The sequence below is a fragment of the Oryzias latipes genome, chromosome 6 (assembly GCF_002234675.1).
Source record: "Oryzias latipes chromosome 6, ASM223467v1".
Taxonomy (NCBI): Eukaryota; Metazoa; Chordata; class Actinopteri; order Beloniformes; family Adrianichthyidae; genus Oryzias; species Oryzias latipes.
Window position 1 is genome coordinate 11,276,304 of NC_019864.2, and position 25,208 is coordinate 11,301,511.

At 40.2% G+C, this 25,208-nt stretch overlaps 1 protein-coding gene across 2 annotated transcripts in view; it reads right to left on the reverse strand.

Moving 5' to 3' along the window:
* Positions 1-366: 366 nt before the first annotated feature.
* Positions 367-25,208, reverse strand: part of LOC101155025 (protein Wnt-7b) — a 34,317-nt gene continuing 9,475 nt past the window's right edge. For both annotated transcript variants that reach the window (XM_004069498.4, XM_004069499.4), the window contains exons 3-4: positions 8,590-8,861; positions 367-2,937 (exon numbers count right to left, since the gene is read on the reverse strand). In XM_004069498.4, the coding sequence (XP_004069546.1) occupies positions 2,458-2,937; positions 8,590-8,861 (752 nt within the window). In that variant the 3' untranslated portion in view covers positions 367-2,457. The remainder of the gene's footprint in view (positions 2,938-8,589; positions 8,862-25,208) is intronic.

A 25,208-nucleotide genomic window follows, 5' to 3' on the forward strand; every position in this document is an offset into this window, starting at 1 on the left:
ATGTTGGAAACCCCCTATAAACCCTGTAAAAGTTCAAGAATGAGCACATAGTTTTACTCATGGTAGATCTCTTTACAGGTTGTAAAAACAAGAATTTATAATCTTAAAATAACTGATTTGTTTCAAATTTTGTGCAAAGTGACTTTCTTTGTATTTGTTCTCTCACTAGATTCCGGTTATTAACACTTTTGTTTTTTCCTTCCATCAAGTTTCAGAAATATTTTACTAGTTAACTTCTAAAATTAGCAGAAAAATAGCTGTGCAAATTTAAAAATGGTCCATAGCTCAATAATTTACCAGAAGCTGTTAGATTTCTAGCAGAAACTTTTATGACAGCGTCGAATTGAGCATCACAGTGGTTCCCTGTGCAAATATCAAATGGGATCTCTTTATTTAACATTTATTGTCTCCCACAGTCCAAAAATTTGCAAAGGTTTTTGACAGTTTTAAAATATTCAAACGCATGCACAGATTTTTTTAAAGAGACTGAAAACAAGATGAGAAAGAGATGGATGTGGAGCCCCATACAACACCTTCACCTGATAGCTGCTAAGGAAACAAAGATGGAGACTTTATCTTTTTGTTGTCAGAAGCAATGCTCTGCTACAATCCATCAGGACCACCATAAAATAAATAAATTTAGGAAAATAAAGTTGCAAGATTATGAGAATAAAGTTGTAATATTTGTACAATTATAAAGTTATAATTTCCATTGGGGCCTCTGCAGAAAAATTTATCTTGACCCACAAGCAGTGGATTTCCAGCAGGTGAGCTGTGTACGTCTGTCAACAGTATAGTTGCTGAGGTCCAAATGCATTATAGCACACAGATGCCTATGATCTACCAAAGCCTTGTGGCATCACCATAAATGGATGCATTGATGGATTTAGTCAGCACCTAATGTGAATGAAGGTTTACACAACCAACATTTTCAAAAGACCACAGCTTTTTCCTGGTAAAACTATGAACTTTTTTTAAAATCATTTTAAGGGAATATTTCTTGTAAAATTATAAACAAATTTCTCGTAAATTTAGGACTATATTCTCATAAAATTACAACTTTTTTTCTCAAATTGATTACTCAATTCTCAGAAAATTGACCTTTTTCTCATAAATTTAGGACTTTTGCCTTGTAGAATTGCGACTTTTTTCTCAGAAATTTACTTCATTCTTGTAAAATTACAACTTTATTTACATAATTTTACAACTTTATTCTCATAAATGTATTAATTTATTTTATTTTTTATTGTAATCCTAATAATTTGTACTGTAGTTTAAACTATTACAATTTTTAAAATGTAAATGATCAGACCTTATTTAGGCTAAAAAGGCTAACTCTAAATGCAATTTTTTATTTTTCCATCCCTTACAAGATCTTGCAGCAATCAATTAAATAAACTTTATCAATTGTAAGTTTAGTAAGTCCCGAAGTTATACTAGAGAAACTACAGAAAGGACTTTTCCAATTGAATGTAAATTTTCTGCACAATAACTAATATGATATATTATATAATAAAATATATATATAGATCATTTGTTCTAGAGCCATCCTAACGGAAAAAGCTGCTCTAAAAAAAGAAACACAGACCGCTAAAATCAACTAAAGTGTTTAAATGTGTATTACACAATTATAATATCTTTTGTTGTAAACATATCAGTGGCAATGAAACCTTTTGTCATTTTCTTTTAAATAGAAAAATAAAAAGTGTTTTAAGGAATGTAGGGTCACTTTCGAATAGACACAAAGCTTCAGTCAGAATTTCAAAAAAATATTTTTCTTTACATTTAGTACAAAAAAAGACATCTCTACCCGTTAGTGCTTTGTTTAAGATACTATAACATAAATAGACAATTTATTTTCAGTGTTCAGAACAGACAGTTCCAGTGTTACTGGAAAACTAACAAACTCCACCATTTTCCAGTTGGCAGCAGAGGGCTGCACAGAGTTCTCCACTCATAATTTGGCGCGACACCATGCGCTGTACTTACAAAGGGTTCCCAGTTTCTACAGACCTCTAACAAAGTGGATTTAGAGTCCATGTCATCCCCCCCTTTAGTGAAAATATGGTTAATTTCATACATTTTTTTCTCTTTGTAATCATAGTTGACACATCTCTGTTGGTTACCTCACAACAGCTGCTGTCAATCTCCTGTGCTCCTCTGAGCTCCATGCAAGTCAGCGATGAGCTGAGCAAGCAGAAATCCCACAATGCAATGCACAGTTGTCCACAGAGGACCTCATTCGTCTTAGGTAGTCCCAATCAGTACATGAGCATAATCTCTATGTGACAGTAAAGTTCTGGGCTATTACCTACGTATATTATTTTTCAAAAGTCAATAATTCTGCTGTGCAAATCGATGCCATGACGAGTGTAAAATCCATTCGTTTAGTTTCCTCCACACGGATATCTCACTCTGTCGGGTCTTCCTCATTCCATGCGGGAGTTCCTCAAGTCCTTATTTGCAGGTAAACACCTCCGTCCTCTCACTGCAAGTGTTGCATTTGACGAAGCAGCACCACTGGAACTTACAGTTGCACTGCCACACTTTGGTGTACTGGTGCGTGTTGTAGCCCCGACCACAGCACATGAGGTCACAGCCGTCTGTATGTGGTGAGGTGCGGTTGCACAGGCGTCCCTGGGTGCCCACGCTCCCCGTGGCTGCATCCTCCTCGCAGTAGTTGGGTGACCTCTCAATGTAAACAAGGTCTGTTTCCATGGGCTTCCGATAACCCTGAGTCTGCTTTACCTTGAGGTGGGTGGGCTGGCGCAGCCGGCTAGCCCGGACCACCTCCACGTGAACAGCTTCGTTGTACTTTTCCTTGAGTATGTAGCCAATCTCCCGGAACTTTGGAAGTGTAGTCCAGCATGTCTTAGTGGTGCAGGAGCCGGAAACACCGTGACATTTGCATTCCAGTTTCATCCTTTCTTCTAAAACCTGCAGAGGACAAAAAAACACACATGTACCTAATTTGGCTGGAATCAGGAGCCAAATAAATTTTGAGTCAGATATGAACAAAACATAACAAATCAAACTGGAAAAACACATTTAAAATCAAAATCAAAACCATTATCTTTGACAATTTGCATTGATGATGAGGCAATAAGAGTACTTCAACTTTTTTAAGAGAAAGCCAGTATATAAAATCAAAAAAGCTGTGTTCTAATTGCGAAAATGTGTATTACCACTAATGCTTTATTTCATTTTTTGATTTTGGGGTTGAATGTTGCCGCAGGTGCTGATCAAGACAGCGTGGCTCTGTGAAATAAACAGATCTGAATTTTTCAGGCCGGCATGTTGCAGCTCGTTCTGAAGGAGGGGAAATTATATTTACTGGTAATACCTTATCCTGTAATTTTCTCCATTTTCCCAAAACCACATCACAGGGAGAGAAAAATAAACACAACTCTCATGCTGCCATAAGTCATCTTGGATTGAGTCAACTTGGATTATTATGTCAGTTAATGTGCTGCATGAGCTTTTTAATGTGCATCTTTCATAAATGGACAAAGCTTCAGTAAAACCTTAAGCAATGTAAATAATAAAAAGGGCACATTATAAAACATTCCCAAATACATTAAAATAAATATTTACATTCCTGATCAAAATCTTAAAACCAGTTAAGAAATTGCATGAATTTGCATTTTGCATGGCTAGTTTTGAAAATCTGAAGTACAACTTCAAAATTTAAAAATAAAAACAGGGCAAAGGTTTTGATCAGACAAACTGTAATGGGCTTTTCATCAGCTGATCAAAAATGTAGGACCATGGCACACATAAAAACCTTGTTGCATCGTCAAAATTGAAAATGAACGTGTTCAAGCAAAAGACAAGTAGCTCCACCGTTCTGTTGATCACCTCAAAAACTCATCTTGGCATGCTTTAAGCGAGGGTTTCTAAAATGCTTTTGAGAAGGTTGTGCCAAATGGTGAAGATGGCTCCATGAAGGGCACCCATCTCCAAATGTTTCTCATTTGGAATTAAATAAGGAGAACATGCAGGATGGTCCAATACAGGGATGCTATTCTGATGAAAAAAAGTCCTTTGTCAGGCGGGGGCATTGTCCTTTTGAAAACCCCAGTCATCCCCACAGACGACGGCCCTCAGTCAAAAAGGATACCCCCTGCAAAACCTCCACATACCCAGGTGCGGTTTGACGCCCTCTCAAAACCTGAAGTTCCTTTGTTCTATTAACTCTCGTGCTATCCTATGACCCCACCCATGTAATCCATGGACACCATTGAAGATCACAATCATTGAAGAAAAAAGGTTCAGAGCACTGTCTAGTGGGTCTAGATGACCCAGATCCCAATGTTAAAGTGCCAAGGATAGCACAAGGGTTAAAGGAATAAGCAGCCCAGATCCTGATGGCTCCTCCTCCACTGTGCCAAGTAGAAAACATTTCAGGTAGGATCTCTTTGTCATGCTAGTAATGTTTGAAACCATCAGGACTGTCAAGGCTACATTTTTTCTCATCAGAAGAGAACTTTCTTCCACTTTCTAATGTCTGTTTGCTGTTCGCTTGTAAAGTCCAACATTGTGGCATTGATAGAGACATATTCTTTGAAGACGCTCTTTGTTCTTGAAGCCCTTCTCTAATCCTTTCTGATCATTAATGCACAACAGTCAGCAACAGTGATGGTCTTAGCTGATTTCCTGTGACTTTTTTTTTTTTTTTGGGTGGGGGGAGGGGTCTGCCATTTGACTTTTTTGTTCAGTAACCTTCAGGATCTTTAAAAAAATCAAAACTACCATTTTACTGCTTCCAATCTCTGCAGCAATAGCATGTTGTGAGAGGCTTTCCTTATGCAGCTAAACAATATACAACGCTCAAAGAAAGTGAGCTTTTCGGACATCAATAGAACTTGACAGAACGAGTTCTTTTTAGAAAGTTCCACTGAATGCAAATTCATGGTTTTAAAGGCTGTGGTTCTAAAGTTTTAATCAGCTGATGAACAGTCCTTTTCATCTCAATTGTTATTTTCAAAAAAATTGAGAGTTAAAAATACTTGTTCTCTTGCTCCACTTTCTTTTCTTTTTTCTTTTTCTTTTTTTTTTTTGCATTTTGAAATTCAATTTAGAGCTTTGTTAAGGTCCAGCTGTGATAAATGCAAATTCTTGCATTTTCTTAACCGGTCTTTAGATTTTGATCAGGAGTGTACAAAATTCGGCAGCTTTCTGGGAGATGTACAGTACAGACCAAAAGTCACCTTCTCATTCAAATAAATGGAAAGGTGTGTCCAAACTTTTGGTCTGTACCACGTCTGTGTCATGTTTCATCGAGGTCATTAGCTATGTAAGACACAAAGCAGTAAAATTATAGCAGATCTAAAATTAAAGTCCATCATAAATGTTGGGGTTCAAGAAATTAAGGGAAAATTGACATAACATTCTGTCAAAAATGTTTAAATGTCTGAAAGGAGAACAAGAAGGCAGGGTCTCAACCTCAAGTGGGTCAGGTCCCTAACAGTTCTGACACAAGTCCTTTAAGCTTATTAAAAAGCTTGCCGGACTTGCCTGAGTGAAGCATATGCCCTTGCTGTATGAGATGTTGGTTGGTTGTGTAGCTTTTTCCTGGCAGCAGGCCTTTCCAGAGCCACAAGTCCTCATTTCTATCCGACACTTAGAAACGTACACAAGTGATGTTCAGTATCTCTGTCGGTCATGTCTGTGCACCCATGTGGTCACAGTTTCCCATTTTAAGGACACTTGATTGAAAAAACATGAGTTCCCTGACTTCATAAAAGCTGGGGTCAGCTGTCTGTTTTGCCGCGGATGTTGATTCAGAGTGAGGATTTCCAAAAATGCACAGTGCAAAAACCACTAGGAATGCCTGGTATAAAGAGCCTGACAGATCCATGGAAACATTTACTTAAACTGGGTTCATCAAAGCCTCCAATCCTTCACTGATTGGTCCAACGTGACCTGGTTTCCATCTGTAGTCTTTTTTTAAAAACATCACCAACCATTGGAGAGACCATATTATACTGTTTTAGGGCTATCTCATTGTAATCATATATAACCATGCATTAGCAAGAGTTTAACACTGGCGCAAAAAGCTCATCTATCTAAGTGTCAAGTCTGTTCCAATGGAGTCTGATACTTTGAATTGTAAGCTTAATCAATACAGCCAGCACAGAGTTTGAGGGCTCTGTCTTTCAAGCACAGAAAAACAGACAGGTGGGGAATATTTAGTAAACACACAAAAACCTTGGCTATAAACAGGTTTGCACCTTTAGGGAAAATTTTGTTCACAGTTACACATGACCATAAAGTTGTGCTATGTTTGGGATAAAGTAAATGTAGAAATACATTACAACATTTGTGCACTAAATGACACTTCTGTGAAACACCTACACAGACATCAGGTTTTTACTTAGACTTGTGGCCAGTTCAGAACACTCTCTGATTCAAGAAGCAGCGGAGTAAGCCTGTCTTCACTTCCCATGATCGCTTTATAGGATCACAGCCCCTCATAACTCCAACACATAACCGGTGTAACAAATATGGCGAGCAGTATCAGAGCTAATCAGCCGTACAGTTTTGAACCAGATACCAACTCTGATGAGGAAAGCGACAACATACATGGATCTATTTGACTGCAAGTGGATGCATCCGAATGGAAAGAAGCAGTGAGCTTGCAGCCTGCCAATTGTAGTTTGTACGTAACTACTACAAGCTTTTTCAAACAGCAATTTTTCTTCTGCTCCAGATTCATTACAATTTGAAGTAATACTAGAAAAATGCAGTTTTAATCGTAACTTTTTTTAGATTTGTCGTCCATCATGGGAAAAACGCCACAACAGCGTGTTAAAACACCGTTTTTATTTAAATGGGTCCTTAATTTTTTTTTAAAGTCAGCTTCCTGGTAAGAATGTCTGAAACAACTCAGCCACCTTTTTACAGATCAAAAGACACTTCTTCAGCCTCCAAGATATTTCTTTTAAAGAGCACAGCAGACACACTTACGCAAGAAAAGGTTCTGCAGAACAAGATTGTTACAAAGTTAGTCTCAGATTTCCAGAAATGCTGGCAAGTGTGGATTTTTCATCCAGCTTGAAGCATCCATGGAGCATCAAAAGATGAAGATATGCTGCTGTAAAGCACAACTGTGGATCAGTATAGACTCAAAATATATGTAAAGAAAATTACAAGATTTTCCAGCTGTTTTCCGTTTCCAGCGATTTTGGTGAGTACAGCAACAGTGCCAACGTTGACAGTCCGGCATGCCAGTTGCCTGGCACACAGCACAGACCCCATCAGTCTGCTGTGTCAACACCAGCATTGTCAGCCTGCTTTCACGCCCTGAATAGATGCAGTCAAATGGCAGTGACATGTTTTGGTATTGTGCAGACAACTGCAAAAATATCCTGTTCCTGTCTTCACACTTCATAAATCCACGAAAGTAACTGGAAAGAAGGAACGACCGTTCTTCCTCTTTGGCAACCTTCAGCAAAACTCCACTTTTCCACTTTCGCACATTATCCCTGCTGCTGTTTTCACTGATTAATTTTTGATTTGGGAATATGAATATGCATCTCCATCTTTTACAGTTTTTGCATGACCAGTGAATGAATAAACCTCTTTAAAGTCTTTGACACTTGCAGAAGCAAACATCATTATACAAAGAACTGAGAGAGAGTGGCTCACATACAGCACTGCTGACGTCTGTCAGTAAACCATCAGGGTCTAATCAATTACAAATATTGACAAAGATCACTTTGAAATTGGCTAATTTGTTTTATTTCAAGCAATTAGGGAATTGGGAATAAGCAAACTCATAATCCCATCCCTATTATGTTGCAACTTTGTTTTACATAGTTACTATAATTCGGTTCTTAACTTTTGTTTAGAGATGTTTATATTTCACCAGTCCAAGTGCAGATCATTTAGCAAATCCATAAGTGTCAAAATTATCCAATAACAAAAATGAAGTGACCTGGAACCGGAAAAATGGAAAAACATCTAAAGCATGATCATCCATCCATCCATCCATCAGCTGTGCGTCTCCGTTGTGCTGAGATAAAAAATAGAACGTTCATCATCAATTCGAATGTTTACATCCCCTCCATCAAGTCTACATCTGACGTTTTTCTCTCTGCACTGCAAGCTTTGCAGGAGTTCTATTTCCAGTCCGTTGATGCATCAAAACAAAGATCTGGATCTATTTGTCAGCAAGTTATCAGAATGGAGTGGAGCAGGGAGGCTTTGGCCCCCCCATTTCAGTTGCTGCGTCACAACTAGTAGTTTTTTCAAATGGGAGGTTTTCATTTGCTCCTGATCCATCTGGATTTGACTAAATTCTCCGAAACACACTTCCATCATGCAAAAATGCTACAAGAACATGTTGAAAACACAAAAAATACAATTTTCATTGGAGTGGGTCTTTAAAACCCTTTAGCCAGAAAATCTATTGGGACCTGCGACAACACTGATGCAGCACCGTTCAGATCAATAAGCCTGAATGTCCAGCCCTTGGCATGTAACAGTCAACGCAACCACCTTAAAGTGTTACGCTTCCCCTCGTTACTCCAAAAGTGGAGCAGCAAATATGTGTGTACATGGCACAAAGTGTAAGGAACTCTGTACCTTTCTGCCAGCCTCATTGTTATGCAGGTTCATCAGCCGGCGAGGGGTCTTTTTAATCTCCCGGGCATCCACAAAGCGGCGGGAGAACTCAATGCCATACTTGATGTCAGCTGAGCAGCCCCCCCACTTCCAGCCTTCTTCCTGATTGTAGTAGCCCTGCTTCTCGCGGTCGCAGCCACACTGGCTCAGGTTGCCCTGACTGCAGGCAGCTGTGATGGCGTGGGCCACCCCTGCTGCAGTGATGGCGTAGGTAAATGCTGCTTCCCGACTGCCTGTAAAAGAAAAATGATTGTTTTTTTTCAATGCACGTTTAGCAGTAAAATAGCTTTAGGTACTGAGCAAAATGTTTCTGTACCACAACCCAGCTGAAAATAAAATGCAGGGAATTTTCCAAATCTGCTTGAGAAGCCAACACTTTTCCACCCTGATCCTAAACAGCTTCTTTTCGTGCACCTTGGTAGGAAACGTGGTCACATTGCCGACCACAAAGTCCTTGTGCCCAGCCTGCAAGAGTGCAGGACTTGAATTCCAAAGTGTGGAGAGCTGATATAGGTGCTGTCCAAAGTGCTGAATTCTTCTGCAGGAGCACCTTGAGCTGCTGCCCACACTGCACACAGCTGGGGTCTGCAGGTCTGTGCGTCACTCATGTCACTCACCGGCAAAACAGGAAGCAGTGTGTGGGGGCATGAACTAGAGGCCACAGGGAGTGTTAGTGACATGACAGCAGAGTTTTTCAGTTGATTCCTGCAAGACATACTGACTTTTTCTACTTTTTTTGTGGAACTGACTGTGGAAAACTTAAAAGTGATTATTTTAAATTGAGAAATTCAGAATATTTTTGTTTTATAAAAACAATAAAACTAAAATGAGGCAACACAGTACAGGAACAAAATCTATAAACAATAAAAAGGCTGTCTCAAACACTTCAGCTTAATGATATATCTCTAGAAAATAGATTAGAATAAGGCCAAAAATAAGACATTTACCTGCCAAAAAAATGCTTTATTACTATGGTATGAGCTTCTATGAATTCACCATAGATGTGATTGTTGGAGGAAGCAGATGTGTGTCTGTGTGTGGCCTTGTGATGGGCTGCAAATTTTCCAGGGTGCTCCTTTCATCACACCTGATGACAGCTGGAATAGACTGCAGCCCCTCTGCAACCCTGAACATGTTTGAACTGGTCTAGATAATGGACAGCAACACAAAAGGACCGTCTTTTGACTCATAATTCCAATGGCAACACTTTTTTTTTTCAATCAATGATCAAGACACACTGTGGATGTGCGGCTTGGGAAAAGGCATTTTGCAGTTTTCAATTCAATTTAGGGACATAAGCACAAAGAATCAACTTTATTGATAGTTAACTCAAATATTTGTGATAGTCAAATTGTCGATTAGTGTTATCATTTAAATGTGACTACTAATCAGTAATCCGTTTAATGCATTTTTATTTTTCATGCTTATTTTTTTTCTATTATTAATCTTTATTAGCATTTCAATCATTAGTGTTCTAATGAAGATGGGTTCCAGTTGTATGTGTTAGGACCCTCCTTTGATTGGTTAACTCTAGCTTTGGGCTAAAAAAAAACAAAATTATTAAGTGCCTGCAGTGAGGCAACAGAAAATATCAGACCCGTAGTTTTTACTTTTTTTTAAACTACCTCAATGTTCAAATTGCAGATGACCAGCTTCACCCTCTCCCTGCACTAGAACCATGAGACATCCTTCAGCTCTTGCTGGTGCGTGTGGTTTCTGCTAAAATGCAATCGGCTTTACTTTTGTTACGGTTGCCATGTAACCCCTTGACGCCTGAACTTTTTTCCTGCTATGAAAAAAATGCTTTTGCTTTAAAGCTGATAATAATTAAGGTAGGTTTGGAGCTTAAGTAATGCAAATTTGCATCCATAGGTGTCCAGATGTCAAAATATTGAGGGTTAAAATGCCATTTTCTTTACCAAAACTGAAGATCTAAAAGGCATTAAATTAAATTGCACTCACTTGCATGAAATTGCACTTTTCAAATGGCATGACCTTATTGTAAACTGAATTATCATTTCAATGAAGAAGCAAAAGTAGACGCAAGAATGTCTTATACCTCTGAGATTTTTCTTTCATTTAAATAAACTATCAAAAAATATGTTAATCAGTTAAAACATTTTTTATATTTAGCTAAAATACTAAAGTTTATCCATTTTCCAAACTTGCTTAATCCCTTTGAGGTCTTGGGGATGCTGGAGCCCATCCCAACTACGTTTGAGAAAAGTGTCGTACACCCTGGACGGTTCGCCAGTCAGTTGAATAGTGAAATGTAATTCAAACACATAACTAATAAATTGCCATTTGTGACACAAATTAGCAAAAAATCAAGGAAAACTTGCAAAAATGAATTCATGTTTTCAACATTTTGTAGACAGGCTTTTTAACGTTTTTGTTTATTACTTATATTTTTTTCTTCAAAAGTGTTTTGGTTTAAAACAGAGCCTCAAGACTTTGTCCTTTGTTAACTTTCATAACAACAGGCCATGCTCCTTTTTGGACTTTCTATTTTTTTTTTGTTGGTTATTGCAACCCTGTTCTCCCTTCAAGTGGCAATAATATGGAAGGGGAAGAGCATCACAAGCAAGGTTAACCACACAGAGTGTTTCGAGGGGCCTTTAAGAGAGGAATGTTTTCAGTCTTTTGATGTGTGTTGGGTAATGTGCTCAGTTGCAATTATTTGATTCTCTCTAGGTAAAACATTTTTTTCCCTCTTCACTCCACCGAGCCAAAAAGTCCAGAATAATTTATCATTTGTTTAATGGTTTTCAAAGGAACAACTTAAAAGCTCCACACATCAATTTGTCAAAAAAACATGAGCCTATTCTCAAAACCCATAAGGTCTTCTTGGAGTGTGAAGAGCCACATATATCAAAACGCATGGTTAAAAACTGGCAACTGATTCCACCATAAATAAAATCTGTGCTCACACACAGGGCACATAAGCTCCAATTATCTTTTATTAGCAAGTTAAATCCGCTGTAGAATGTCCACTTTGTCAGCACGGTACAGAACTTCAGAGGAATATACCCTCCTCTATCAATTCTGCTAAAATCCGAAAGACTGAAAATACCGCAAAAAAATTGGTACTGACAATGTCAAGTTGAAAGTTGCCAAAATATTCATAGTAATGTCTATCAGAGATAGAAATAACACCTACGTTTAAAGATCCATTTTTAAAAGCGTTCCCAGTAATGACTATGCGATTTGTAGCCAAAATAAATACATAAAAACGTGTGTTGTTTTCTAGGACATAGTTTCTGCAGGAGTTATTTAGAATTTCACCTCTGAGTTCTGTGTGGGACCATTGGGACGTAGCTCGGAGCAGATTTTTACATCACAAATACACCTTTGTTTTAACTGCTAAGAAATGCTATTTTAAGATCAATTTCCTAAATAAATGTCCTTCATCATCAGAATAATGCCACAAGAACATGTGAAATACACTAAAAGCAACCTTTTTAACAGAGTGGCTCTTTAAAGGTTTTAAAGGAATACTACGGATTACAGTAGCAGACTGTCATTCTGCTTTCTGCAGTTGGAGTCTGCAGACAGACAGGCATTTAACTCCTGCCTTTAGTTGCAGCTAAAGCATCAAGCAGAAACTTCTTCCTCAGTGGTTTCATAGAAAGTCTATCAGAGCAAGATTCAATTCAATTTCAAGGGCAAAAAGTCTTATGTAGAGATATTTCACAACTGCTTTAGAGAGTGACACACTGACATGCAAGCAATTCCAAAAAGAAGTGTAGGCAAAGTCATTTAGCTTTACAAACTCATAAAGCACCAAAGAGATGTAGGAATTAGATTAGGATTAGATTAGGAAGCACTGAAGGCCAGGATGGAGTTTTAAATAACAGACACATTCAACCTGTCCTTGAACTGTTGGGGTAGAAATTTAAATGGGGTGGGGTTATGCAGTAGGTGGAAATTGTTTGAAGGCTTTGAAGCATTTACAGGACGGATCGATAATCTCTAAATTTACCCCAAAAAACTCAAAACAAATGAAGCCAACCATTAGGTACTACTAAGTAAAATGAGAATTGATGTGCAAAAAAAAAAAAAGGGAAACCAAGATGTGTTTGTTTGTTTGTGCATCCCCTCAGGGGTTGCCCCAGTGAGTCAGCTTTCACTCATTTACACAGGTGGTTGGACAGATTTTTATGCCGGATGCCCTTTCTGACTCAACCCCTTTATTTTACCTAGACTGGGGACAGGCACAGGGAGACCCAGACATGGGTTCCCTTGTGACTACATAGTTAGGCAGTAGCGCTAAAGTTGCATTCGCGCAACAAATTCGCATCAGCTGCCTCTCTTTCACAGCGTGGCGAATTCTCTGCCCACCGCCTGTCCAAAAATGTGTTCTTGAGCTTGACATCACGGTGGCTTGTGGGAGGAGCCTCTAGCTAATGTTTTTAGCCGGACCGGTACATGGAGCGGTGTCTGTTATCTATTTTGTTGACCCAGCGGGAAGTTCAGGACAAAAACGCTCGCATTGGATGTGTATTCTACCCTCTGATCGATTTACTGAAAACGCCTCGTCTCCAACGCTGAGTCCCTGATTGGTAGATGCGACGAAGGGACCTAGCCAAAAATCTGATATGTTTACTGTGGCTGCACCACCAAAATTGCTCCGCGTTGCTCAAATTGCGCTGCTTCCAGACATTCACGTCACGCCCGCCTCAGATTGTGTCTGTACCATTGACTTAACATTGAAACTGGCCACCTCTGCCACATAGATAGCATTCGGTGTGAATGCAGCTTTAGGGTCTTGGCCAAGGAAACAAATTAGATGAAGCTCAGTGCAGCCCCTGGGAATTGAACCCTGATTTTCTATGTGGCTTTTGGTAGCCAAGATATAAATACGTTACATTTTTAACATAAGTAAAGTTGGACTTGTTTTTCATTGTGTATCAATGGCAATAAGTGGCTCCTTTTTTCAACCATCCCCTAGTGCTCACTTAAAGAACTGCATATTCTAAGTTGTTTTCAGATGTAGGAATGGAAGTTAGGAGCTTAGATCTGACAAACAAGATAAGAAAAGCAGTTGATTATGTACTGCGTTTGCTGAATCAATAAAGTATTTGTCCTACAAGAGGTTTGGGCAAACGGTCTCCCATTGTTTATACCAAGAATAGTAACCAAAACAAGGTGGTTGTTAATCCACAGATTTTAGGGGGTTTGTTAATCTAAAATCTGTCCTAATTAGCTTTATGATCTCACAGAGCCATCAAAAAAGTTTTTATTTTTTCATTTTTAAAACAGTCTATGGCAAGGCCATAAAAGAACCACACTCTTTCACACTCAGGGAGCAGGAGAACCAGGTTTGTTCAAAGCAGATTGATATCAAGCATCAAAATGCAAAACTTTACTATTTAAAGTCAAAATCTAATTTAAAATGTGAAATATTACTTATTGGCAGAGTTAAATAAAAGAAAAAGAAATCACTCACAGTTTGAAGATCCAAACTAAAGAAGCACTTGAATAAAAAACATCGTGTTTTTTGGACCATAAAGTCACTCAAGAGTTGCTCTTTGTTCTCTGCAGCAGCAAAAAAAAAAAAAAATGCATATTAAAGAAGAAAAAAATCAAACACACGTTGCACTTTTGGGAGAAACTTGTTCAACAAAAATTAATGTCTCCATGCTTCACTATCATAACACTTTGACGCTTATTTAGCTTCACAAAACATAGGAGTCTAGTATAAACTAACGCAACATATAAACAATTGTTCAGATAAAGTAGCAGAAAGAACATGCTAACAAGTCAGCTAAACTCTTTGGATCACTTTAAACTAATAAATGTGTGGAATTCTTTATCCTCTGTCTTCTTCCACTGGAACAATTTCGCCAAGCCCTAGTCCAATCGGCGCTTCTTCTTCGCTGCTGTCAGAAGCAAATAAACACAATATAGTGCCCTCTAGTGGTTGTTGCTATTTCTTTATTTTTAAATCACATATCAGTCAAACCTGAGTAAAAGTTGCACCACCGGCCAAACTATCCAAAAAAAACATAGCTTATACTCCGAAAATATGATAACTTTTTAAAATTCTAACCATGTTCACTACATCGTAGTATTTTTCTGAAAATTATTTAGATTCAACCTGAATCTTTATTAATATGAATACTTATGAACCACCAACATCGTTACACTTATTAATAGAATATGGTCCCTTTGTCTACTTAATATGATATTGTTTTGAGTTTTTGTATTTTCTTTTTTCGCTTTGTTGTAATATACGATTCTTTTCTTGCTTCCTTCTGTTCAGGGTCAAAAACCCTCTCTCAAGTTTATTACATATAAAAAGCACTTTCATTTACACAACTAAATATACTGACCTAATTTTACTGCTTGCAGATGTCTAATGTTTAATTTCCTCCTCAGAGGCACTTTTAACACCTCTTATTCTTGTCCCAGGGCATTTTCTGAACTCTCGTTAGACATTTTCACCCAAAACCGCTGCTAATTTCCTCGCCTGGGCCTGGAAGTCTGGAGCTAATATCACGGCCACAGGTTTGCCTGACTCACAACCGCTTGCTTCTTTGGTTAGCAGCAAAGCTGTGCCCGTCCAGTTTGTGGTAACATCCTGCTGCCCCCACCTCACACACACACGCACACAAGGACAAGTGTAGGTGCCCACATGTAATGAACACACGCAACACTCATTGACTGGTCACATAATAAAATTACATTACATGCTCACGCTGCCCTCCGCCCTTACATTCACTGGTAAAAACACATAGGCACAGAAACAGTGCATCAGTGTAATGGTTAAAACAGAATAAAGGCAGTTTCCAGAGAAAGGGTGGTTCCCCGGGCCATAGATGCAAACCCATTTCTGGGCCCATTGAGTTCTGCTGTTTAGGGGGAAAAATGGTGATGCTGGTTGTTACCCCCTGGTGGGTCTGGCACTGTCAAGACTCTGTCTGGCCATAATGAAAGCCAATTACACGGGCCATGGAGCCGAGGCAATGCACCCCCGTTTTTTCTTTGTGCACTGAACCAAAGAACACACTGGAAATCAGATTTTTAAGCACCAATATATCCATTTATATGGACTATTTAACCTTTCCAAACCCATACAGTCTTAGTCAATACACGATGAGTGATGTATACTGTAAAATACCATACATGAATATATTTCTGAAGCCAATTTGCCAATTTGTTGTGCAAAATGTTTTCCCTTCTTTGCCCTTTTGAAGGAAATGCCCTACTGAGCTCTTGGTGAGATATGGGTGAGAAAAAAAAGCCCTAAAAGAGCAGCAAAAATCCCTGAGGGGGCGGGCCCAGAGTTCTGACAGGCCTCCAAGAGGAACCACACTGGGATAGCCTTGCAAGCTGCCAGTGGAAAATTGGAGTGATCAGAAAAACCTCAATGAATTTGGAAGCATCCAGGAGAGAAGAATGGGGGGAAATATTAAACCAGATGTCTAATGGAGTTTAGTGGCAAGTGTCTGCTCTGCAAGCCAAGAACCAGGGCAAGAGCGCGATCAGCTTTGCTACAGTCGAACAGGTACAGGACGTCTCAAACTACCACAACATATCCGGTCATGCCGCTGTGTCAGGAGCCAAAAACGGAAAACCAATAAAGGCGACTGACTCGGTGTGTTTTGGGCTTCACTGTAACAGACCGCATCACTTTGGACAGCGCCTGCTGCCATGATGCCCGTCTTTGGACCATCTGCCGGAACTGGGACACATTAAAAAAAAATCTCTGGAAGTAGCGGCTCTCCGCTAAAATGGGAATCTGTATTTAGACAGAAACAAACCTGCTGCTAGCCAAAATCCATGTGACACAGCACATGAGATTTACAACCAGCAATACTATACAGGCAGTGCTAAGCGTAGTATAGGCTGGATGATGTAGTAACACAGCCACTGACCTCAACAGGCACTGGTTTCTGCCCTGATCACAGACCTTGGTCAGGCTTTGCTGCTGACAGGAGAGGAAAAGACACAAGATATACTGACAAGACTCTGAGTAACGACTGGCTGTGGAGGCCACTGCTCTGTCCAAAAACAAGCCCTATGGTTAGGGTTGTTTTGTTCCTATTAATTTGTGAAACAAAGAGCAGAAAAATGCCAGAAAGAAAATATATTTTCTTCACAGTAAAACATGATTAATCTTAAATTCTAAAAAGTACAGAAACTCTTGTAACCACATCATTTTACATTCACATAAAGTCCCACTCAGATCATCTTTTGGTTTTTTTCAAAGTGTTCCCAGTGGTCTTCTGATTTAGTTTCTACAGAGCGGCAGTAGTTCATTAGAACTTCACCTCTGAGTTGTAGAACCTCCTCTGTTCCTCATTCACAACAGCTTGATTAAAGAAATACTCAAAAATACAATTTTGAGCTTAATTGGCTTAAGTTATGTCCTCCATCATCAAAAAATGCCTCAGGAAGATGTTGATTACAGAAAGAGCAATGTTTTATTGGAGTGGGTCTTTAAAAGCTGCTTACAACCTGAAACAAATTCCTTTCTCAATCGTCCGCATTGCCGGCCTTGAAACTTGATTCTAAATGTGGCTATTCAGGTTGCACAAATACAAAGAGAGGTGTGCGGCCTAAGAAGCACCACTGGAGCATGCAAACATTCAGCTTTAGGAGAACCAGAGCACAGATGCGACTTCATGACAGCCAAGGTGAGGAAGACTAGAGGATTTAGTGGAGGCGACAACTGCGGAGAAGAAGAGAACTCTGCTGGAACCCAGAGGGGACGGCAAAATCCACTCATGCACAAAAAGAGAAGCGTCTCTAATGGAAAAAAACAAAGTCCAGCCGTGCGTAGGAATTGTTGGTTGATGGAGTGGCGAAATCTTTTCACACCCCTGAGGACAAAGGGGCCTGGATTGCATAAGAATTGTACAGCGACACAAATCTATTTTGAAGGATATTCTGTCACTGGTGGATGGCACAAGGAACAAAGGGAAAAGTGTCACCTGGTGGTGGTCAGGAGCCTTTACACTTGTAACACTTTTATCTACAGCACTACAAACCATTTTTAAATAGTCATCCTGCAGCTATCATATAGTAACCATATTTCTTTTCTGCAAACATTGTTATTTTTCGAGTGTTTTTGAACGTGGGATCATGCCTCTTTACCTAATTTTTAGTTCACTTTCACCTTGAATCTAAACACTTCAACAGCTAACAACATCAGTGAATATGAACTATATGAACAATATTTAAAAAAAGGCGCAGAACATAGACACACTGAAGTTATGACACCAAAACGGCTGAAAATAAGCTCTAACTAGGGCTAGGGCGATGCAGGAGCTATGTCTCCAGGGCCTCAAGGAAGGGGCAGAAAGTTGGAGGAAAACCCCTAGCTTTGTGTACCAATCACTGAACTGACTAAGGCTCTCTGTCTACTACTGTTTTCCGTTCCTCTTTATGTACCGTTGCTATGAACATATGCTCCCAGCAAATTATAGACAAAGTTGTGGTACGTGAGGTTTGCAGCTCGAGGAATTAGCACAGCCGGGTTCCTGTACAATAAAAAATATTGTTTTACCAGAACCGGGATCCACACTCAGACAGCTCCCATCACTGGAAACATGACACAGTCAGCGGCTGTTTGGTTCGTGTAATACGCAGGGCTTTGAGCAGGAAAGCTACAACAATTAAAGAGTTTTCAGAGTTGTATTTAATGAATTTAGGTAAGCTGCCTCCCAGGCATAAAGGGTGCTGGCAGAAGAAAATGTTTCAAAAGATTCTTTTCTTCTTCCTTCTCTCATCTCCACCCTGAGGTGGAGGATGAGGCTTTTTTGATGAAGATCCAGACGCGCTGTAACAAGCTCAAACCCCCCAACCCCTCGTCATCCTAATGATGACACCCAATCGGGACCTCACCTGTTCAGAGACACGGGGCTGCAGGTGCTTAACGAAAACGAGTTCAGGTGAGGATACCGCCGAGGAGTTCCCTCCAATCTGACTTTGTCTCATCTTCAGTGAAAGCACATTTACTCAAATATACGGCGAAACCACATCATATCACTTAAGATGTCCTTATCCTCATTACTATAATCAGCAGGTCTAACACACCGCCGATTACATGTTTTTGCTTTCATCAAAAAGAATCCCCCGGGGCATCACATTTCCATCTTTGCTGATGCTCATCGCCCCCAAACAAAGATGCAAACACCCTTCCAGCATCTCCGCCACCAACCCTTCCTCTCTCCACTTAGCGGTGGCCCAGGACCGGTGTGATTGTTGGCACATGTAGATGTCCAGCGGTGGTCTTGTTCACAGAGAATACAGTGATCGGCATGGGATTGTGGGGGACAAAGCTCACTGCGAGATTACAGTTGATCCGCTCCCATCCTGTTTCCTCCTGCGTCTAGCAGCGCCGGCGGACGCAGACAGATCCCAGCGATAACGCTCAAGCGGGCAGTGGAGAAGCGTGCATCGCAAACATGCAGGGCCCCGGAGGGTCCATCGTGACCCGCGGCCAAGTCAGCAGACAGACAGCCAGTGGGTGGGCCGGGAGAGAAAGTGGGAGAGAGCTCCCGGCTCCTGTCACATCCGAGGGGGAGATTTTGAATGAACGAGCGGAGGGGCCTGCCGCTGATTGTAATGTTTGGTTGCGTAGGACGAGGGGCCCCACCCTGGATACAGACACATGTTGTGGGCAGAGGATGTGAGGCGAAACACTGGAGGAAAGATGACCTTTACTGAGCCACGATGGCCACAGCCCACACACTGGAGAAACAACAACACGGCGTACTCCCACTATCTGATCAAGTTGGGGAAAAGATCCTCCACACAGACACACACATCAACACGTACAGCTGCTGTGTTTTCTCTGGACTCGCATGGAGGTGGGCAGAGAGGATTACGGCAGCCCACATGATGATAGGCTGAAAAAGAGGCCTTTTATCCACCACCGTTCCACCATAACACAATGCACGCGTCATTTCCACGCTGTTATCCGCATGGTGTCAAGCACTTGGCTGCCTGAGAGGGAATCTGCTGTTTAGCTGGCAGCTCGGTTACACCATGCATCGCAGATCTATAAACTGTTTGCCTCACTGCACCACCTTCCTTCACAACAACTTGTCTTCTTTTTTTTTTTTTTTTGTATCTGTGTGGGATAGCAAAATCGGCTGAATGATTACATATCTGAGCTGATAGCCGCAATTTGCCTGAGGAGCGTACAATCAAAACGAAACTAATCCCAAGCAGGGAAAGAAGAAAAAAAAAGAACCTAGGCAGCAGGGAGATGATTGATGGTGTTTTGAAAGAGTTCAGCAGTGTCACAAGTATCCACTTGTGTACTTTTGAAAAACCTCCAGTTTTGAGGAATGAGTTTTGGGTTGTCTTCATTAAACCAAGTCGTGGGTAAAATGCTCAAGATCCCACGTCAAACAGAGCAGCACTGTATTTTCTTTTACCGCCGAAACTGTAAAGCTTCACTCTCAAACAGCCTTTAAAACGTCAGGTCCATGTGATGTGATGTGTTTTTGATATTGTAAATAGAAGAAAAAATGCGGTTGACTAAAATCAAACAGCAGATGTCTTTGATGTTGAGGAAACACGATTTATCCTGTAGCCCGCGTTCAATGTTCAATTCAAGACAGTATGATTTAAAAGGAGAAAAGAAAATGTCTGACTTAAAATAAATATTTCAACTTGCATTTCCTTAGACTTTTTTGAAAGCAGACAGCAAAGAACAAATGGAACCACATGGTCAACTGAATTGATTTTTTTTTTGTCCCTTCATTATTAGCCTCATAGGCTTCACTGTTGTACTTTCTGCATTCTGCAGGGATACAGTTTCACCACAAATGACCATCAGCCGATTCCGAGAAAGGGGGAAAGAGCTCCGCCAGCGAAATTTATTATCTGCAAGTATTTTGTCGTCCTGACAGCAGGAGCTCGTGCGAGAAGAGAAATTGTAGTATAATGGAGCAAAAAAAAAGCCTGTTTTTGTTCGATATGAAAAAATAACTGTGGGTGCAATAATCAAGAACTATGATTTCACATTCCTGCAATGGTTGTTAGTATAAATGTGTTAAAAAGTACTTAAACAATTTGATTTTTTTTTATCGGAAACTGAGAAGCTGTCATAGATTTATGAAATACGCAGTGATAGGAGGAAGGAAATATGTGTGGGGGGGGGGGTTTAATAAAGAGAAAGGAATACATTTTTATGGGTTATAAATACCTTCTTTACAATACAGCACAAAGCCCAAACCCTTCAAATCTGCCACATCCTCTTTGCACTTATCCTCTTGCACAATTGGTGCAAAGACACAAAAACCAACCTCAGTGTTGACCTGTGTCTGACACTATCTGTCCAAAGTGATCCTTCCCCTCCTCTAAAGCTGTGTTCACACTGCCCTTGGCAACAAGCGTTCAAGGAACCACTTCTAAAGAAAAGTCCATGTAAATGTATGTAAATGCACGTTTTGGGCATCCAAAAATCGAAACTCTCTCATTCATGCTATGCAAGTTTCTGCGACTGTTTTGGGGCTTTTCATACAAAACGTGTGGCTATTACACACACATTGCAAGTCAAACCAGGTCAAACTTTGACCAATCAGGGATTCGGACTTTGTAGTGCTGTGTGGATACCTTTCCTTTTAATTCACAGAAGTCCCAAACCATTGAAAATTGATCGTGAAAGAGAAATTAAAAATTGCAGTTTGTGCCCGGCTGGAATTCTATGACACCAAGTCTTTCATACATCAGAATAGAGCTGTGAAAGAAAAAGTCTAAAGCAAGATTCACGAGATTTGCACCAGCTTGACATTTTGTACCAAACCTCTTCCAACTGTAGGTGGTGGACATGCGCTAGTAAACAGTGGAAAAAGAAAAAGATGAAGCCTCTCCCTGCTTGTCCAGTGTGAACACCAAATACGAAACACGCGTTCAAGAATGCGTGTTTAGCACGTTGAATGCGTGCCACATGCCCGGTGTATATCTAGCTTTAAACCTGATTTACACTGATCCGTTACAGTTATGGGATTCTAAATATAAGTGTCCGTTGTACTTTCAAAACAAAATTCACAAAATGCTATTTATGTTTAAGGTGACATGCTCACCTGATAATGCATGTTAACACCGTGGATAATATCGTTGTCCATTTTTAGGGAATGACAGCAGAATGAACCACTCATCACAGGGGTAGCAGGACAAACCCCTCCTCCGGAAGGAAGATGGGGGACAGACCGGACACGCAACAGAAGTGATGTAAACTAACCGATGGTCATAAGACAGACTCCCCACATAACCCAAGGGAGACGCAGCGCAAATAGACCAGTGTAATCAGGCTGAAGAGGCAGCTTTGATACAGGAAGGTTTGCATGTCCAAATAAATTTAAGAATACAGAACCTTAAACTTATATAGTTTTCAGTAAATCTGCTGACATAAACAACCCTTATCAGACAAAATTCCCTGCAGCCTTGTAGGTGGATGAAGCCCCTTTTACCCCAGGATCTGCGGTTCTAGATTCAGATGAGTGAAAGAAAGAAAAGAGGAAAACAGAAAAAAAGTTTCTGTACATTTGAAGATAAGAGCAATACTTAACCTGTTTTATTTTGGTGACTCTCAATTTAAAAGCAAAGCTGTCATTCTGACAGATATTTAAGTAAAATTAAACACATGAAAGATCACATGCAGGAAAACAGTCATTTCTTTGCATCTTTTCCCAGCATGCCCCTTGTTTCATAGGCAGCACAGACAAACAATGCCTGGCAATCAATTCCCTCTCTGAATTCACTCCTCCTCAAACAGATTTTATCTTACGTTTGGCAGAGCTTTGAATAAAAACAGAAAAATGCACGCCAGTGATCCCTCTGCCGCAAAGGTTCACCTGCTCAAGTGCCGCATCTATTCTTGTGCAACCAGCCTGAGGCAGAATGATTGAACTTTTGTAATATTTCACTGCCAGTACAACAAGAAAGCTCTTTCAGATGAATCAGGCCCATGAATCGGGACGGTGACAAACTGGCTGGAAAGTCAAACAGAGAGTAACCAGAGCAGGCCATTTTATGACAAGGGGGCCAGTGTTGGGCTTTGATGCTGAGTGTAGCCGTTGAAAGGTGTCCATTTTCAGACTTCAAGTGCATTGTAATTGGAAGGGAGCAGTAAGGTGTTCATAGGCAGGTCTTTTAGGGGAAGAGCATCTCTGTTACAGGTTGTTAATCAAAAGAATGTCAGATTGCACACAGACTGAGGTTTTCCTGGTCAGCTTTTAAGGAGGCAGGAAAGGGAGATTAAAACACAAATTCATTTGTCGAATTTAAGATGAATAACAAGATTCCAAAGTTGAGAAATGATATGGAAGATTAACACAAAACACATGGAGGGGGTCAGACCAAAAACAACTGTGTTTAATGAGTAGAAATCATACTCAATTGTGCTGAAAGGGACTTAAATGAATAAATGAATAAGGAATATTTGAAAACCAACTCGGCCATCTTTTTCAAAGCGTTCCCAGTGGTCTATTAATTATGATTATGAAGTTTTTTATTCAAAATCAAGGAATCTGTGTAATTTTCTAGGACATAGTTTCTGCAGTGCGGCAAGAATTCATCAGAAATTCCCCTTAGAGTTGTGGGTGGGACCATTGCATGAAACAACCCCACTCCCTTTTCCCCTCCCTGTTACTGAGAGATCTCTGTGTACAGACTCTCCTGCCAGCTTCCAGCCCCTCACACCCCCAACCCGACATTACCGGTGAGACAAAATATACAATCTTTTTCAAACTGCATTTTTTCGTCTACTCCTGTTTTACAGCGATTTATATAAAGAAATACTCAGGAATGTCCGTTTGACCCTAATTTTCTTCATATATGTCCTCCTTCATCAGAAAAATGCCAAAAGATTAAAAACACCAAGAGTAGGTCTTTAAAGTTAAACTGTTTGTATAGTAATCAGGCTGTAGTTCACATTTCACAGACTTGTCTTTTTCCTAAACCTGCCATAACTTCCCGATGGTTTCATTTCAAATGCTCCTATTACTTCTTAATAGACTTAAGAAAGTTATTCAACAACAATCATTGCTTCTTGCAGAGGATAATTCCTTCCACATTCTCACAAATCCACAACGCCAAATCCTGCCAACAGCACAGCAGCCGGCCGGGCACGAGGGGAGGAATACCAGATCTGCTCTTGTGGAGGAAACAGAAACCTGGTCGGTTGATCTTTGGCTCGTGAAAAAGGGCCGACATCTTCTTCCTTCAGTTTAAAACTAAGACTGTATGACAAAGCAGGGGAAAGGTTTAGTGTTTATGGTTTCGAGAGCCCTAATGAAAAACTTGAAATGGGAACAGAATGAGAACTGCTTTTGCCCCTGTGCTTGATTATGATGATCTTCCCTCATCATCTGCAGATTCAAATAAGGCACTGAAACATTTTCCGAGCCGTGTATTCCATGATTTCATATGCCATGCAAAGCAGCGCCATAATATATACAGGGAGGGTTAGAAAACATGTCTACATCTTCAATTACTAGCAGCAAACACTGGAAACTATCGCAAGCGTGTTCATGAGCTGATGGTAGTTTGAAATTAAGGTGTTGAGAGAAAACATAATCGTCCACTTTTCCACTGTGTCTACACGGCAGAGGAGCTCTGCAGTAGCTGTGGTGTCTGTGGTCTGAAGTGAAGCAGCTCAGTTCCAGCAGATACATCATCTTTCTTACCTACAGCACTGGAGTGCAACAAGCTTTACTCATGCATCTTCTCACTTGGCTTATATGAGAGGAACTTAAGCTGGATCACTTCATGGCTAACTGCGCTTTTATTCTTCAAAAGATTTTTTTTTGTTTCCTCTGTAAGGCTGTTGACTGTATTTAAGGTGGACCTTGAGTTGCAGTGTGTAAAGGAAGAAAATAAATTGGAAATTTTTAGCAGCAAAAGCAAAAAAGGGAAGCATTTCAGAAAAGTCTTCTTTTGATGCACTTCACTCAAATTGTTTTTCACTGCAAACATAATTTTTCTTAGTGATGGATGGATTAGTGATGGATGGATGGATGGATGGATGGATGGATGGATGGATGGATGGATGGATGGATGGATGGATGGATGGATGGATGGATGGATGGATGGATGGATGGATGGAGTCTGCGGGGGAAGAATAGGCAAACCTAGCCAAAATTTTAAAGTCGTAGATCTTTTAATGAGCCTGCAGGGCGAAAATGTTGATGCACATTTTTCTCCATGGGCAGGCTGCAGGTGACAGGTCGTTGCGAACATGTTTATGGCATGTATGGGTAAGTCAGGGTGAAGTACGTGAGACGCAAGCACATCATACGGATTTTTCATTTCACCCGCTCCCCTATGAACTGTGGGAACTGCAAGAAGTCCGTTAGTGGTACTCCAGTGATAAGCTGCCTGACTCTTAGAAATGAGGAAATTAAACAATCAGAGTGTAGTTTGTGTGGACATCCTGCAGTGTCCTACAGGCACCTGTGTATCACCTTCACAGCTTGTGCATGCAGCATTTGTAAGGAGTGAGTACGACAGTATAGTGTAGCGTAAGGGCACTGTACGATGTATTCCTCCCCACAGCACAACTCACACATATTAAAAGGCTGTTATCTATAGTTACATTTTACAAATCATTATCAAAG